The 14,497-nt window shown below is 51.1% G+C and overlaps 1 protein-coding gene across 1 annotated transcript; it reads right to left on the reverse strand.

Annotated features, from left to right (window-relative positions):
• Nucleotides 1-796: 796 nt before the first annotated feature.
• On the reverse strand, nt 797-4,985 carry LOC142466654 (uncharacterized). Its single transcript, XM_075571908.1, is given in 3 exon segments — nt 797-1,742; nt 1,744-3,058; nt 4,804-4,985. Coding segments are annotated over 2 exon segments (1,659 nt in total). The 5' UTR covers nt 3,018-3,058; nt 4,804-4,985; the 3' UTR covers nt 797-1,357.
• Between the last annotated feature and the right edge of the window lie 9,512 nt (nt 4,986-14,497).

Below are 14,497 nucleotides of genomic sequence, written 5' to 3' on the forward strand. Positions count from 1 at the left end.
TCTTTGTTTTTAACTCTTGTTTTTAAATTAATCTTTGTGGTTTGTATGTAAGTTTCACATTAGGTTTGGTGTTTACATGTGACGGTCTCTTTATCTGATTGCGTAGCGTGAGTTAATCTTTATTCATTATTCCGCAGGTGGAGGGGGAGTTCCCTCCACTTAAGTTATGACCAATCAGAGTGTAATCCGGTCTATATAGAGATTGTCTCATGTTTAGGGAGTTACTCTTTGATAAAGTCCGTAACCCGGACGAAACGCGTCAGAGGTTTACCATTGCTGATGTTCACTTGTTGATTTAATAACGTTTTTTATTTTTCTATATGCGTTTGGCTGATTGGAGGAGCTGTGACCGCGGCGTCACTCGTTTTTTTCCCCCTTACCTCGTTCATTTCCGGCTGGAGCACGCGAGGACATCACCATACAGCAGGCCGCTGGACAACCCTTTATCAGCTTATTGGCAGATCATTAAGGTAAGTCGTGAGTACTGACCGCTGATTTTACTCCGGGACACAGGGAGTGGGTGAGGCTTACACATACCGGTTTATAGGGATTTACTTTTGGGCATTTCCCTGGACGTGCCCGTTTGTACTTCTCCTGGTTTTTGCCCCCCGCCCTGCATTAGTCTGAACGGGTATACCTTTATTGCTCTCATATATTAAGAAGTGATGTCTACCTCCTGCCGCCATAGACTTACATAACTATACCACCACGGTTTTGGTAGCCACAGTATTCAAATGGGGTTTACTCCCCTAATCCTGATTCAAAGCGAAGCGAGACTAAATAACACATCAGCATAATGGGAAAAGCACATTTTATTAGAACCAACAGCATGGAAATATAAAACATTAAGAATAACATTTTTCTTTAAATAAAACTACAATAAGAATGATACAAATAACCTGCATTTAAAACATTATAACTTTTTATCCTTTTAAAATGCTCGTTCTATGCACCATAAACTAAAGTCACCATTCATTGTGATTTAGCGTAATAACAGATACATGTGCGCACTTATATGTGAGCATCTTAGTCGCTGGTTATCCCTAAACATCCCTGGCTTTAGAGATAGGTCTTTATTCTGTGTGTGTCCTCTTGTGCGTGTTCAGGTTGGATAAATCACTAAATCCCTTCCCACATTCCCCATATACATGCGGTTTCTCCAGTGTGTGTTTTCAGGTGGGATAAATCATTAAACCCCTTCCCAAATTCTCCACATACATATGGTCTCTCCCCTGTGTGTTCTCTTGTGTTTCCTCAGGCTGGATAAATGACTATATCCCTTCCCACATTCCCCACATGCATGCAGTTTCTCTCCTGTGTGTGTGACCTCTTGTGTGTGTCCAGGTAGGATAAATCACTAAATCCCTTTCCACATTCCCCACATACATGCGGTCTGTCCCCTGTGTGTCCTCGTGTGTGTTTTCAGGTTGGATAACTGACTAAATCCCTTCCCACATTCCCCACAAACATGCGGTTTCTCCCCTGTGTGTGTCCTCGTGTGTGTGTTCAGGCTGGATAACCGACTAAATCCGTTCCCACATTCCCCACATACATGAGGTCTCTCCCCTGTGTGTGTCCTCTTGTGTTTCCTCAGGCTGGATAAATGACTAAATCCCTTCCCACATTCCCCACATACATGCGGTTTCTCTCCTGTGTGTGTCCTCTTGTGTCTGATCAGATGGGATAAATCACTAAATCCCTTCCCACATTCCCCACATACATGCGGTCTGTCCCCTGTGTGTCCTCGTGTGTGTTTTCAGGTTGGATAACTGACTAAATCCCTTCCCACATTCCCCACAAACATGCGGTTTCTCCCCTGTGTGTGTCCTCGTGTGTGTGTTCAGGCTGGATAACCGACTAAATCCGTTCCCACATTCCCCACATACATGAGGTCTCTCCCCTGTGTGTGTCCTCTTGTGTTTCCTCAGGCTGGATAAATGACTAAATCCCTTCCCACATTCCCCACATACATGCGGTTTCTCTCCTGTGTGTGTCCTCTTGTGTCTGATCAGATGGGATAAATCACTAAATCCCTTCCCACATTCCCCACATACATGCGGTCTCTCCCCTGTGTGTGTCCTCGTGTGTGTGTCCAGGTTGGATAACTGACTAAATCCCTTCCCACATTCCCCACATACATGCGGTTTCTCCCCGGTGTGTATCCTCTTGTGCAAGTCCAGGCTGGATAATTGACTAAATCCCTTCCCACACTCCCCACATACATGCGGTCTCTCCCCTGTGTGTGTCCTCTTGTGTTTCCTCAGGCTGGATAAATGACTAAATCCCTTCCCACATTCCCCACATACATACGGTCTCTCCCCTGTGTGTATCCTCTTGTGTGTGTTCAGGCTGGATAACTGACTAAATCCCTTCCCACATTCCCCACAAACATGCGGTCTCTCCCCTGTGTGTGTCCTCTTGTGTATGTTCAGGTGGGATAAATCACTAAATCCCTTCCCACATTCCCCACATACATACGGTCTCTCCCCTGTGTGTGTCCTCTTGTGTATGTTCAGGTGGGATAAGTCACTAAATCCCTTCCCACATTCCCCACATACATGCGTTCTCTCCCCTGTGTGTGTCCTCATGTGTGTGTCCAGGTGGGATAACCGACTAAATCCCTTCCCACATTCCCCACATACATGCGGTCTCTCCCCTGTGTGTGTCCTATTGTGTTTCCTCAGGCTGGATGAATGACTAAATCCCTTCCCACATTCCCCAAATACATGCGGTTTTTCCCCAGTCTGTGTTCTCTTCTGTGCGTTCTGGTCTGATAAAGTAAGACTCTTCTCACTTTCTCCAAGATCTTTTCCTGTGGCAGCAGCTAATACATATATATTTGAATGAGAAGCAGTTATATTGTTTATTAATTGCCTTGACTGGTTGAAAGATGCATTTTCTGTCATATTTATTGGAATGTTGCAAGATTGTTCTGTCCTCATCTTTTCCATATACTCATTTGGGTGTTTGAACTTCAGATGTTTGAGGAGGTAATCCTGACTGCTAAAAGCAACCATGCAGTGTTGGCATGGGTGGATTATTGGCGCTCGTCTTTATACTAGACAAAAAAAATACATAATTAGAAAATTAGGCATTAGTTATCAAAAAAAGTGAGTGTGTGTGTGCACGCCAAGCACGCACATTTTGTGAAACTTCTTTGTCCTTTGTCACTGTTTTGTCACAGAAATTGTATTTGTGATGTTTTTAATTAAAATCCAAACCCAATTTCAGTGAGAAAATGCAAAGAAGTTTGACTTAGAACGCATGTGCTCGGCACCCCCGCCCCCCCCACCTCGTTTTAGCTATTTGCACGTCTATATTTACACTGTGAATTGTGTGTGTGTATGAGAGACTGTTTTTTTTTGTTTGTTTGTGATTGTTTTTGTGTGTAGCATTGGGAGTGGGCCCACCTGTGCACCAGAGAGTTTGGTGTGGAACAGTCACCCGAGCATGGAAGTTGTGGCTGAGTTCTGTGTGGGCCAGGTACTGGAAGGGGTCCAGGTGGCAGATTATGAAACTTGCGGCCAACTACTGCTGTCCTGCACCTGCGCGCGGTGTGAGCTGCACCTGCTTGCCGTGCTGCCTGCGCACGCGCGCTGCGCTGGCTTACACACTACCGGACGCACCTTTGAACGGCGCTGAAAACGCTTTTGCACGTCGCCGACGTATGGCGGGTGTGGCGAGAGCACAGTAGTAGCATGACGTCACAGTGCGGAATCAATTCCCATCTAGAATCTCCTTCTCTGCTGAAGATCCAGCTTCACATACACGGACAGTGTCAGACCCTTGCCCGTTTTTTACTCTACTTGTTGTAAGTAGGAATTTCTACAGAGCCAAGAGTACATCATTTCCCATGTTGTGTTAATATACTGCACCATTATTGTATTTATCTTTTATTTTTGGTGTGTTCCTGAATATATCGCTCCCTTCCCCCCCCTTGGACCAAGACTGTTTCTGTAAGGAATCCTTACATATTCCTTGGAAGGTCGAGAAGTATTTTTTGGGTTACATAACTTTTCACAGTGTTTAAATATTTTGTCACTTTATTATGGGTGTTGTTTAGCGCCGATACAAATCACTTGGTTTCACTTATGAGACAGGTTAATGTTATTTTGCTCATAGGTTTCTGTAATAATAGACATTACAGAAGCCTATGATAGAAATATTAACCCAATGCGGTATGTAAAGCATTATTAACGGTCGCATTAATTCCCATATCGCGAGATTGGCCCAAATATCGCACCCAGTAAGTTATTACCACAATCTTGATATATACCACCTTAAAATTGCAGTAATAATACCCGTTAGTTTATTATTTCCCCAGGTGGGATATTAACGCCACTGTAACAGAATTGGATGTATCTGAGCCGTAGTGTTTAGTTTATGCCTTCGGGGCAAACCAAGAACTAACCATGCTTTACTAGCCACTATGGTGGCAAAGGTGGGTAGGTAGTGTAATGTGTATATTATCCCCTGTGTGGTCAGCTAGTCATGGAAACCGATGACTAGTTGACCTGTGGACTACTAATGGGTTAATATGTAATGTATTTTAACAACTATTTTATCATCTATTCCATGTTGATTTAGCTCATCTTGCCAATGTATATAATGGGCAGTATATTGGCTATTATATACATAGGAAAGACAGGGCTAACGCCAGCCTGGAGTAGGTGATATAATATTTGCGATATTTATGCCGTTCATCCCGTTCCAATAAATATCAGAACTTGATGTACGGCAGTTTTTACTTGAATATTCCTGATTACCTTGTGCTGGCGCGTTACTTTTCCACAGCGTACCCACCTTGATACCAAGCTCTTTCCCATATTCATCTCCAGACCAGGAGCTCTGTGTGTGTGTGGGGGGGGGGGGGGGTCTGTGCAGGTTCTGTAGGAGATTATCCTGTGGTACTGCAACGCCACAAGGTTCTGTTCTTCCTCGTTTCTCGCACAATTTACAAACCTAAAATTGGGACATTTAGTGAGGTCTCAAAGTAATGTCTATTTTATACAAGAGCTGAAAAAAGATACAGGTTGATAATAATGTGACTTGTCTTTTCTTTCTTCTCTACAGTTTTGAGGAGAACAGAAGTTAATGGAGAGCAATGTATATACGATGGCTCACTTGTATGTACCCACAGTTTGATTGGAATGGGAGCCACAGGCGACACCAGTGACTACTTTCTTATTACTTAAAAAATTATTGAAAACACTGTTGTAATTAACAATTCCCCGACAAGATGACAAGTGACACAAAGGTGAGTTTTCTTCCGGTGGAACTAAACAGAAAGTGGGGTTGATGTAACAAGGTGTTGTAGCAGGAATGTGTTCCATTAGCAACCTGAGCTTATAACAGGCCCTGGACTGATTTGGAAACTGGACTATAGAAAAAGCCTTGAGCCAGTCTAATGAGGTAACAATGTCAGTTTGGGTTTGACCCCTCCCCCCCCCCCCCCACGCATCCCATCGCTCCACATAGGTCACAGATAACACACTGAATCCCTTCCCACATTCCCCACAAACATGTGGTCTCTCCCCTGTGTGTGTCCTCTTGTGAATGTTCAGGCGGGATAAGTCACCAAATCCCTTCCCACATACATGCGGTCACTCCCCTGACCTGATTGTACAATCTCTTATGGGTTTGTAATCTCAGGATTTATTTAGACTGAAGCAGAGTAGGAAAATGGTATTTAAAGGGGCAGTCCCTCCTATGAATAACGTGACCCAACAACAATGGCATATTTAATAGGTTAAATGTAGAGAATTGTCAGGTTAAAAAAATCCGTTTAGCAAACAAGAAAACATAACACTTCCATAGAAAACAAAGTAATTATAATGTCCTCATTAATCAAACACATACATGTTCCTGGAGAAATACAGAACAGGATTTCTTCCACAATACACAAATAAGTAAAACAGTTATTTTAACCCTTTGAGTGACGGCGGGGTCACGTGATCGTTCCCTCAGTGATGACAGAACAGACGGGGAGACCCTCTCCCTTCTATCCCACGTAGTGATAGATCCGTCCTGCCCTGCACAAGAGCACAGAATGTAATCTCCCCTAGGAAAACCAGCAGGATTACTGTGACGTAGCTATTACATCATGGGGCCAGACGCGGTGACATAGCAGCTACATCAAAAGGGACCCAAAGGGTTAAATGGTGATTTCATCCTTTTCAATGAAGTCATGTACTCCAAGTGATTTCATGTTTTCCCGTCACTAGGTTGGATTTAAAGCAGCAGTTCAAGCTGCCTTAAAAATAAATAAATAAAATATATGTTTCCCTTCAATATGCGCATCAATGCAATCCCAACAGTGACAAGCGATTAGCTAAGTTGCCGATCGATCCATTCTCCTGTGATCTATCTGCGAAGATTTGGCTCGGGGGTTCAATAAATCACTGTGTAATGCAGTGTCGAGTGTGTGTGTGTGTGTGTGTCAGTCAGTGTGTGTGTGTGTGTGTGTGGTGTCAGTCAGTGTGTGTGTGTGTGTGTCAGTCAGTGTGTGTGTGTGTGTCAGTCAGTCAGTCAGTCAGTTGTGTGTGTGTGTGGGTGTGGTGTGTGTGAGTGTCAGTCAGTGTGTGTGTGTGTGTGTGTTGTGTGTCAGTCATCAGCAGTGTGTGTGTGTGTGTGTGTGTCAGTCAGTGTGTGTGGTGTGTGTGTTGTGTGTGTGGTGGTCAGTCAGTGTGTGTGTGTGTGTGGTCAGTCAGTCAGTCAGTCAGTCAGTCAGTGTGTGTGTGACAGTCAGTCAGTCAGTCAGGTCAGTCAGTCAGTCAGTCAGTGTGTGTGTGTGTGTGTGTGTGTGTGTGTGTGTCAGTCAGTGTGTGTGTGTGTGTCAGTCAGTGTGTGTCAGTCAGTCAGTGTGTGTCAGTCAGTGTGCCGGGGGGATGTGGGGAGGGGGTCTGGGGGAGATGTGAGGGGGTCTGGGGAGATGTGAGGGGGGGGAGATGTGAGGGGGGTCTGGGGGGGGGAGATGTGAGGGTGAGATGTGAGGGGGGTCTGGGGGGGGAGATGTGAGGGGGGTCTGGGGGGGGGGGAGATGTGAGGGGGGTCTGGGGGGGGGGAGATGTGAGTGGGTTCTGGGGGGGAGAGATGTGAGTGGGTTCTGGGGGGGGGAGATGTGAGGAGGGTCGGGGGGGAGATGTGAGGGGGGGTTTGGGGGGGAGATGTGAGGGAGGCTGGGGGGGAGATGTGAGGGGGGCTGGGGGGGAGATGTGAGGGGGGTCATGGTGGGGATATGTGAGGTGGGGCATGGTGGGGATATGTGAGGTGGGGCATGGTGGGGATATGTGAGGGGGGGCTGGGGGGGATATGTGAGGGGGGGCTGGGGGGATATGTGAGGGGGGGCTGGGGGGGATATGTGAGGGGGGCTGGGGGGGATATGTGAGGGGGGGCTGGGGGTGGATTTGTGAGGGGGGGCTGGGGGAGGATATGTAGGGGGGGCTGGGGGAGGATATGTGAGGGGGGGCTGGGGGAGGATATGTGAGGGGGGGCTGGGGGAGGATATGTGAGGGGGGGCTGGGGAGGATATGTGAGGGGGGGCTGGGGGAGGATATGTGAGGGGGGGCTGGGGGAGGATATGTGAGGGGGGGCTGGGGGAGGATATGTGAGGGGGGGCTGGGGGAGGATATGTGAGGGGGGGCTGGGGGGGATATGTGAGGGGGGGCTGGGGGGATATGTGAGGGGGGGTTGGGGGGATATGTGAGGGGGGCTGGGGGGGATATGTGAGGGGGGCTGGGGGGTATATGTGAGGGAGGGCTGGGGGGTATATGTGAGGGAGGGCTGGGGGGTATATGTGAGGAGGGCTGGGGGGTTATATGTGAGGGAGGGCTGGGGGGATATGTGAGGGAGGGCTGGGGGGGATATGTGAGGGAGGGCTGGGGGGGATATGTGAGGGGGGCTGGGGGGGATATGTGAGGGGGGCTGGGGGGGATATGTGAGGGGGGGCTGGGGGGGATATGTGAGGGGGGCTGGGGGGGATATGTGAGGGGGGGGCTGGGGGGGGATATGTGAGGGGGGGCTGGGGGGATATGTGAGGGGGGGCTGGGGGGGATATGTGAGGGGGGGCTGGGGGGGATATGTGAGGGGGGGCTGGGGGGATATGTGAGGGGCTGGGGGATATGTGAGGGCTGGGGGTTATGTGAGGGGCTGGGGGGATATGTGAGGGGCTGGGGGGATATGTGAGGGGCTGGGGGGATATGTGAGGGGCTCCCCCCCCCTGAAATATGTTGCTAATTTTTTGAATCCAACCCCTGCCTAGGGGTATATAAATTTGTTTAGTGTCACTATTGCAGTAAGGTGTATGGTCTGAGGAGAGGACGTGTATGTCCTGAATCGCCACGTGTTTGCATATACCTGCTCTGATGCTTTGAATACAAAGTAAGTTACTTACAGAAAAGGCTCCTGTGTGCTTCCTGCACCACTTTATTTCTTCATCTTCTCTTTCCCGAAGTGGAGACTCTGACTACATCCAGGTCACAGCTCTGTGTCACTGCGCATGCTCACACTAAGGGGATCATGGGAGTTGTAGTTTTAGACTTCAGAACGGATCACGTGTCACATACTGTGCAGATTAGAAACAAGACAGTAACATTTCCCAGGCACTGTGCTAGGGAAAGAGTTTCTTCTGCATGTAGATGTGTATTCTCCTCTTAGTCCTTAATATATCTCAGTAAAGCTGCTTGTGGTCTATGTTGATATAAAGGCGATAACCTGGATATATATATATATATATCTCCTCCCCAGGCTCCCCCACACAGAGCCCCCCTGCTCCCCACACAGAGCCCCCCTGCTCCCCACACAGAGCCCCCCCATCTCCCCACACAGAGCCCCCCCATCTCCCCACACAGAGCCCCCCTGCTCCCCACACAGAGCCCCCCCTGCTCCTCCCTCACACAGAGCCCCACCCCGCTTAGAGCCCCCCCCCCCGCTCCTCCCCCGCACAGAGCCCCCCCGCTCATCCCCCACACAGAGCCCCTCGCTCCCCACACAGAGCCCCCCTGCTCCCCACACAGACCCCCCCCCTGCTCCTCCCTCACACAGAGCCCCCCCTCCTCCCCCACACAGAGCCCCCCCGCTCCTCCCCCACACAGAGCCCCCCCACTCCTCCCCCACACAGAGCCCCCCGCTCCTCCCCCACACAGAGCCCCCTCGCTCCTCCCCAACACAGAGCCCCCCCGCTCCTCCCCCACACAGAGCCCCCCCGCTCCTCCCCCACACAGAGCCCCCCCGCTCCTCCCCCACACAGAGCCCCCTCGCTCCTCCCCCACACAGAGCCCCTCGCTCCTCCCCCACACAGAGCCCCCATCGCTCCTCCCCCACACAGAGCCCCCCTGCTCCCCACACTGAGCCCCCCCATCTCCCCACACAGAGCCCCCCCCCCGCTCCTCCCCCACACAGAGCCCCCCTGCTCCCCACACAGAGCCCCCCATCTCCCCACACAGAGCCCCCCTCGCTCCTCCCCCACACAGCCCCCCCCCGCAACTCCCCCACACAGAGCCCCCTCGCTCCTCCCCCAAACAGAGCCACCCCCCCCGCTCCTCCTCCACACAGAGCCTCCCTGCTCCCCACTTCCATTTGGAAAATGAGGATTTTGTTAAAAGATGGTATGAAGCTTTAGATCTATGTTCTTTCAATCTTATGAGTTTAATCATTGAACAAAAGAAAAAACTATTGAAGAACATAGATAAGGAAGTGGATGAAATAAAGGAGAAACTATTGGCTTTTGACAACTCAGTTGAATTTAAAGATAGAGACGGAATCAGTACATAAAGAGAAAGAATCCCTGTAGTCAAGCACTCTTCCTCCAATGAAATAAAATAATAAATTGTTTAATGTGAAAAAGGAAAACAAAAAAGCTAAAATCTATTAGATGTGAAAAATCTACCACACATACTGTGCCAAATGTAAATGCCTTGTGTAAATGGCACTGATTAGTGTTCCTGTCTTTTATAGGATGGGGGCAGACACTGGTAATTACCGCTGGTAAAGTATATTCATCAATACCGTACCCAGTAAAGGGGTGGACGAATGGATAGAAGACGTCACTGTATATAGTGTGTATACGTCACTGCACACAGTGACTAGATTGTGATCTCCAGATCTGATACTGATCCGTTACAGTGTTGAATAGTCCAATTAGGCAGACAGCCTCATAGACCACTGGGTTAGCTCACTCATTGGAGAGAGTGATCATGTAGGTAATGAAGATGTAGATTATGTGGTAGATTGAACACTGCTACCCCTATTCATGCAATAGCTTGATGTTGCAGCAAAGCACAGAATACACGCATAGGAGTGAGTGCTGGCACACTTAAGGGCTGAAGCTCAGCACTGCCTCACTGAAAATAACTTCCATCTAGAGACCGTGGACCTCCCCACAGTGGTAATGTTCTGCACACATACACACATGTAGCTAGTGTAGCGGTCATGTAAAATGGCTACAGTCATCTCTCCTGCTGACAGTAAGGCCTGGTAAGTTGTGGGCATGCCAGTAGTAATTATGGAGGTTTGCCCTCACACCCTGGTGGGGTGCCCTGTGTATGGATGGGAGTGGTCACATGCTCTGACTCCATGGTTAGTGATGTCAGAGGTGTGTCAGCCTCCAGAGTGTACATAAGGCACAGCACTGTGTCTAAAAGTTAGTTCTATCTGAGTCCTGAGTTCTGCAGGAGTTCTGAATAGTCTGCAAGAGTTATGTTATAGTAGCTGAACAGGAAGACTGTGTCCAGGGACCTGGCACAGGGTAAAGACATCCCGGCTGGGATAGGGAATCCCTATTAAAGGAGAATTACACCTTTCAAAGGGAAGCACTGAATTATGATGAGTGGCTAGAGAAACTACTGCGAGGGGCAGCTAGCCCACCTCAATCAATAAAGATGCTCTTAATCACAAACCCTCTCGTGTACATGTGTGGAGTGAATGTACAGAGAGGAGCACCACAGAGGAGTTCCTCGCCAGGACCATCCCCAAGTGACCGAAGGGACCCTGATGAGGTGGAGGCGCTGCACTGGAACTAGGTAGGACTCAGCACACTACCTCAGCTGCCTGTCTGGACGGGTCCTCCCCACACACCATCATGCGGGAGACTCAGGAGTCCTGTAGCCAACAGGTGCACCACCAGACACTATCACACTGTAATGGGGACCGGTTAGACCACAGAGGCCAATGTGAGATTGGGTGGGTCAGGCCGGGCCAGAAATACCGTTACATTTGGAGGCGAGCTGCTGAGATCAGATCTGTCATCAGGACAGGCTCTAGCTAGGCACACTGGGAAACAGGGAGAGCGTCTGCTGCCACTCTGTGCTGCGTAGGGACGGACCTAGGGGTGGTCAGGGGCTGACAGGGTATGGTCAGTTCGCAGGGACGACCTAGGGGCCTGAAAGGAGTGAGGGGTCTGGAGCCGGGCTATAGCTGACCGAGTCACTTTGAGGTAGTGCTAGTTGGTAGGACGCCAGAAGGGATAGCCTGTTAACGTGGTCAGGAATCCTGGAGAGGGTCTGCGCTAGGCTGACCAAGAGAGGTAGACGCCCCAAGTACTGCATGGCAGAGCCAGAGTACTCTAGCCCATTCCAGACACTTACCATAGGGAGCACAGACTGGGAGGAAGGAGTTACAGCAGACACTGAGAGAGTGAGCCTAGCCTGAGGTAGTGCAACATGAGTCCAGCCTAGATCAGGTACACATGTGGTGGTGCATCTGAGCAATCTTTATTGTACTGGTGTGGTGGCTGCCCCGCAGAGCGGAGCCCCATGTACGATAATTGGTACGAGAGTGTGACAACCCAAGGAATGGAGGATCCGCGTGGTGCGGAGAGCCCAAAATGGCGACCAGAGGCTGATGGGGAAGGCACCCGTAGTCTTTAACTAATCTGCTCTGGAGTGGAGCGAAGGCTATGGCTGCCCTGTTTTTGTCCTGTCTGGGACACCGAGGGGCCACCCTTGAAGAGTGTGAGGACATTGTGATAACTGGGGGGGAACCCAGTGAGGAAAGCAAACAAACTGACATTTCGGGCTTAAAAGCTATCCAAAATGGCGGCTCCCGCTTGCTAGGGAAACCGCATGGGCCAGTCGCAGAGAAAATGGCTGATACAGAACTTGCAAAAAGCTGGCCGGGAATGGCGCGAACAGCAGAGCCCCGCCCTGATGGGGGGTATGGCGCGAAAGCTATGGCTGCGCCTTCATGGACAGTGACTCACTCGGCCCCTGTGCTGAGTCAACCGCTTAGTCTATGGGACCCTCCCCTGATTTCCACCAGGGGGAGTGACTTTCAATTATGGCCTGTGGGAATGCACCCACTGGGCCCAGGGACTGATATCCAGACGGCGCCACTACAAGAAGTAGTTCCGGCCGCGGAGGTAACGTGCAAAAAGGAGGGATATTTTGCACGGAAAGCAGCTGCCAGGAGAAGGCGGGAACTAGTCGCGGCCCAAGAATCCCACTCTGATGAGGAAATTGGCGCGAAAACGCAGACTGCGCCCACCAGGACTGAGAAAGGCGCGGCCTTAATTAAGGGGCATGCTATTCCCCTGTGGGATCCGCCCATAATTGCAACCCCTGGGGGCGGGTTCCAGCTATGCCAGCGGAAGGAGGAGCCGAAGCAGGAAGTGGCTGGCCCAGAAGCTTCTACCGGTCAGTTGCGAGGAACCACTGACCTGGAGAGACCCATACTGAAAGTGGTCCCTACCAAAAGAATGGCCTGCTCCTCCACTGTGGGAACTATGGTATCCACCCAGCCCTACTCGGTACCCGGCGGGGTACTGGTAGTCAGGGTGGCCAACACCGAGACGGTGGTCGGGCTCTGCCTACAATGCGGGCTGCCCGGAGGCATTGTTAACACGGCGGCACGCTGCCCACAATGCGGGACACTATACTTATGGCCAATGCCGACGTTCATTCCGATCCAATCTGCTGACCCCCCGGGGGATACGGCTAGGCGCTCCGCCGAGTCCCCTGGTGCACTGTGGATCAATCGTGCAAGTCCCGGAGAAAGGGGACTGGAGTCGATTAAATCTGCTGGGTCAGCAGCAACCGAGACGGTCACGTCGCTCCCCGACCGCACTGAGAAAAGACTATCGCCCCGATCGGTGACCCCTAAGTTGGGGAAGGCAGAATACTCGGATGAGGATCTCCGCGAGCTAGCGGAGGTGAAATCGAGGCCCAGGACAGAACCGGGGAGGACGACACCCCGTAGTGTGAGTAGCAGCCTGGAAAGCAGGGCGTCCCCCGCAGATCGGCGAGCCGAGAGACGGAGTCCCTCCGCCTCAGAACATGGTGGCGACGGGCGAGAGACGCCTACACCCCTGCGGAATGGTAAGAGAAGGCCACTCACTTACCTTGCTCCGGTAGACGGTGTAGCGGAAACAAGGCCGTGCCAGGCCCAAGACGCACGTGCGGAGGAGATACCACTTCCGGTGGAGACGACGGCGGAGCTTCCGGATGTCGTCATTGAGGAAGAGATCCCGCATGGGGGTCCTACCCAAGATGGCGGCGCTTCCGGTTCCGGTGAGGACATCATTTCCGGTGGCGACGGCGGAACAGACGGGAAAGATGCAGCAACGCTTCGGCGATCGGGTGAAGGTCCCCGATCACCTCAAAGGCCCAAGAGCTGGATGGGAGACCCGCAGACGGATGAGGGTGAGCTATCCTCCTTGGAGCAGTCCATGGACAGCCGGGAACGGGTCGTAGTCCCGTGGCGTATCCCATCTTGCCCCTACGCCCAACCCCACGCCCTAGGTAAAACCCCTGCCCCCATCACATGTTCCCCGGGGTCCCCGCCTAGCCTGGAACTTGTGGACATACCTTTGGGGGGGGAGGAGAGACGGACTGGGGAAAGACAGCGCAGTTGCGCTACGGAGGGCATTTCTCGGGGAGGGGGAGAATTAGGCAAGGCCGCGGTAGGCCGGTGGTTGCCTCCTGTGACCAATAAAACAGAGGACAAGGCCCTGGGATCATCACGGTGGTCCGTACCATGGTCGGCACGGACATCGGGGGTATTCTCATGGGGGGATGCGGACGAGAGTGACTCAGGGGATTCACATAGGTTCAAGGAACACCGTTGGTGGGCCCCCCTCTTTGAAGGTTATGCGGCCTGGATGGATCATACGCGATTCCTTATTAGAAGGGAGGATGTAGTTGACTTTTGGTGGGCCAAGGGAGAATTCACCCCTGAACAGCGAGACAGAGAGCTGCAGGAACGGTGGTATAAGATTGAGCACAGGGAGATAGAGCCCATGGGTTCCGACACCCTGTCAGACCCTGTGGATCCTGACGAACCCCTGTCATGGGTGCTACCTGGGAGGGCAGGTAGGGCTGACCTAATTAGGATCAGTAGAGCGGAACGGGCAATAATGGCTCGATACAAGTCTTCCCATGGGTTGGAGTACCCTTACGTCCCTGAACCCCTCATGGAGGAGATAGAAGAGAACAGGGAAAGGTGGCTTAGGAAACCATCGAGATGTACCTAGTCAATAAGGGGAGTGATGTTACAGGAAGGAGGG

Source organism: Ascaphus truei, chromosome 15 (assembly GCF_040206685.1).
Source record: "Ascaphus truei isolate aAscTru1 chromosome 15, aAscTru1.hap1, whole genome shotgun sequence".
Classification (NCBI taxonomy): Eukaryota; Metazoa; Chordata; class Amphibia; order Anura; family Ascaphidae; genus Ascaphus; species Ascaphus truei.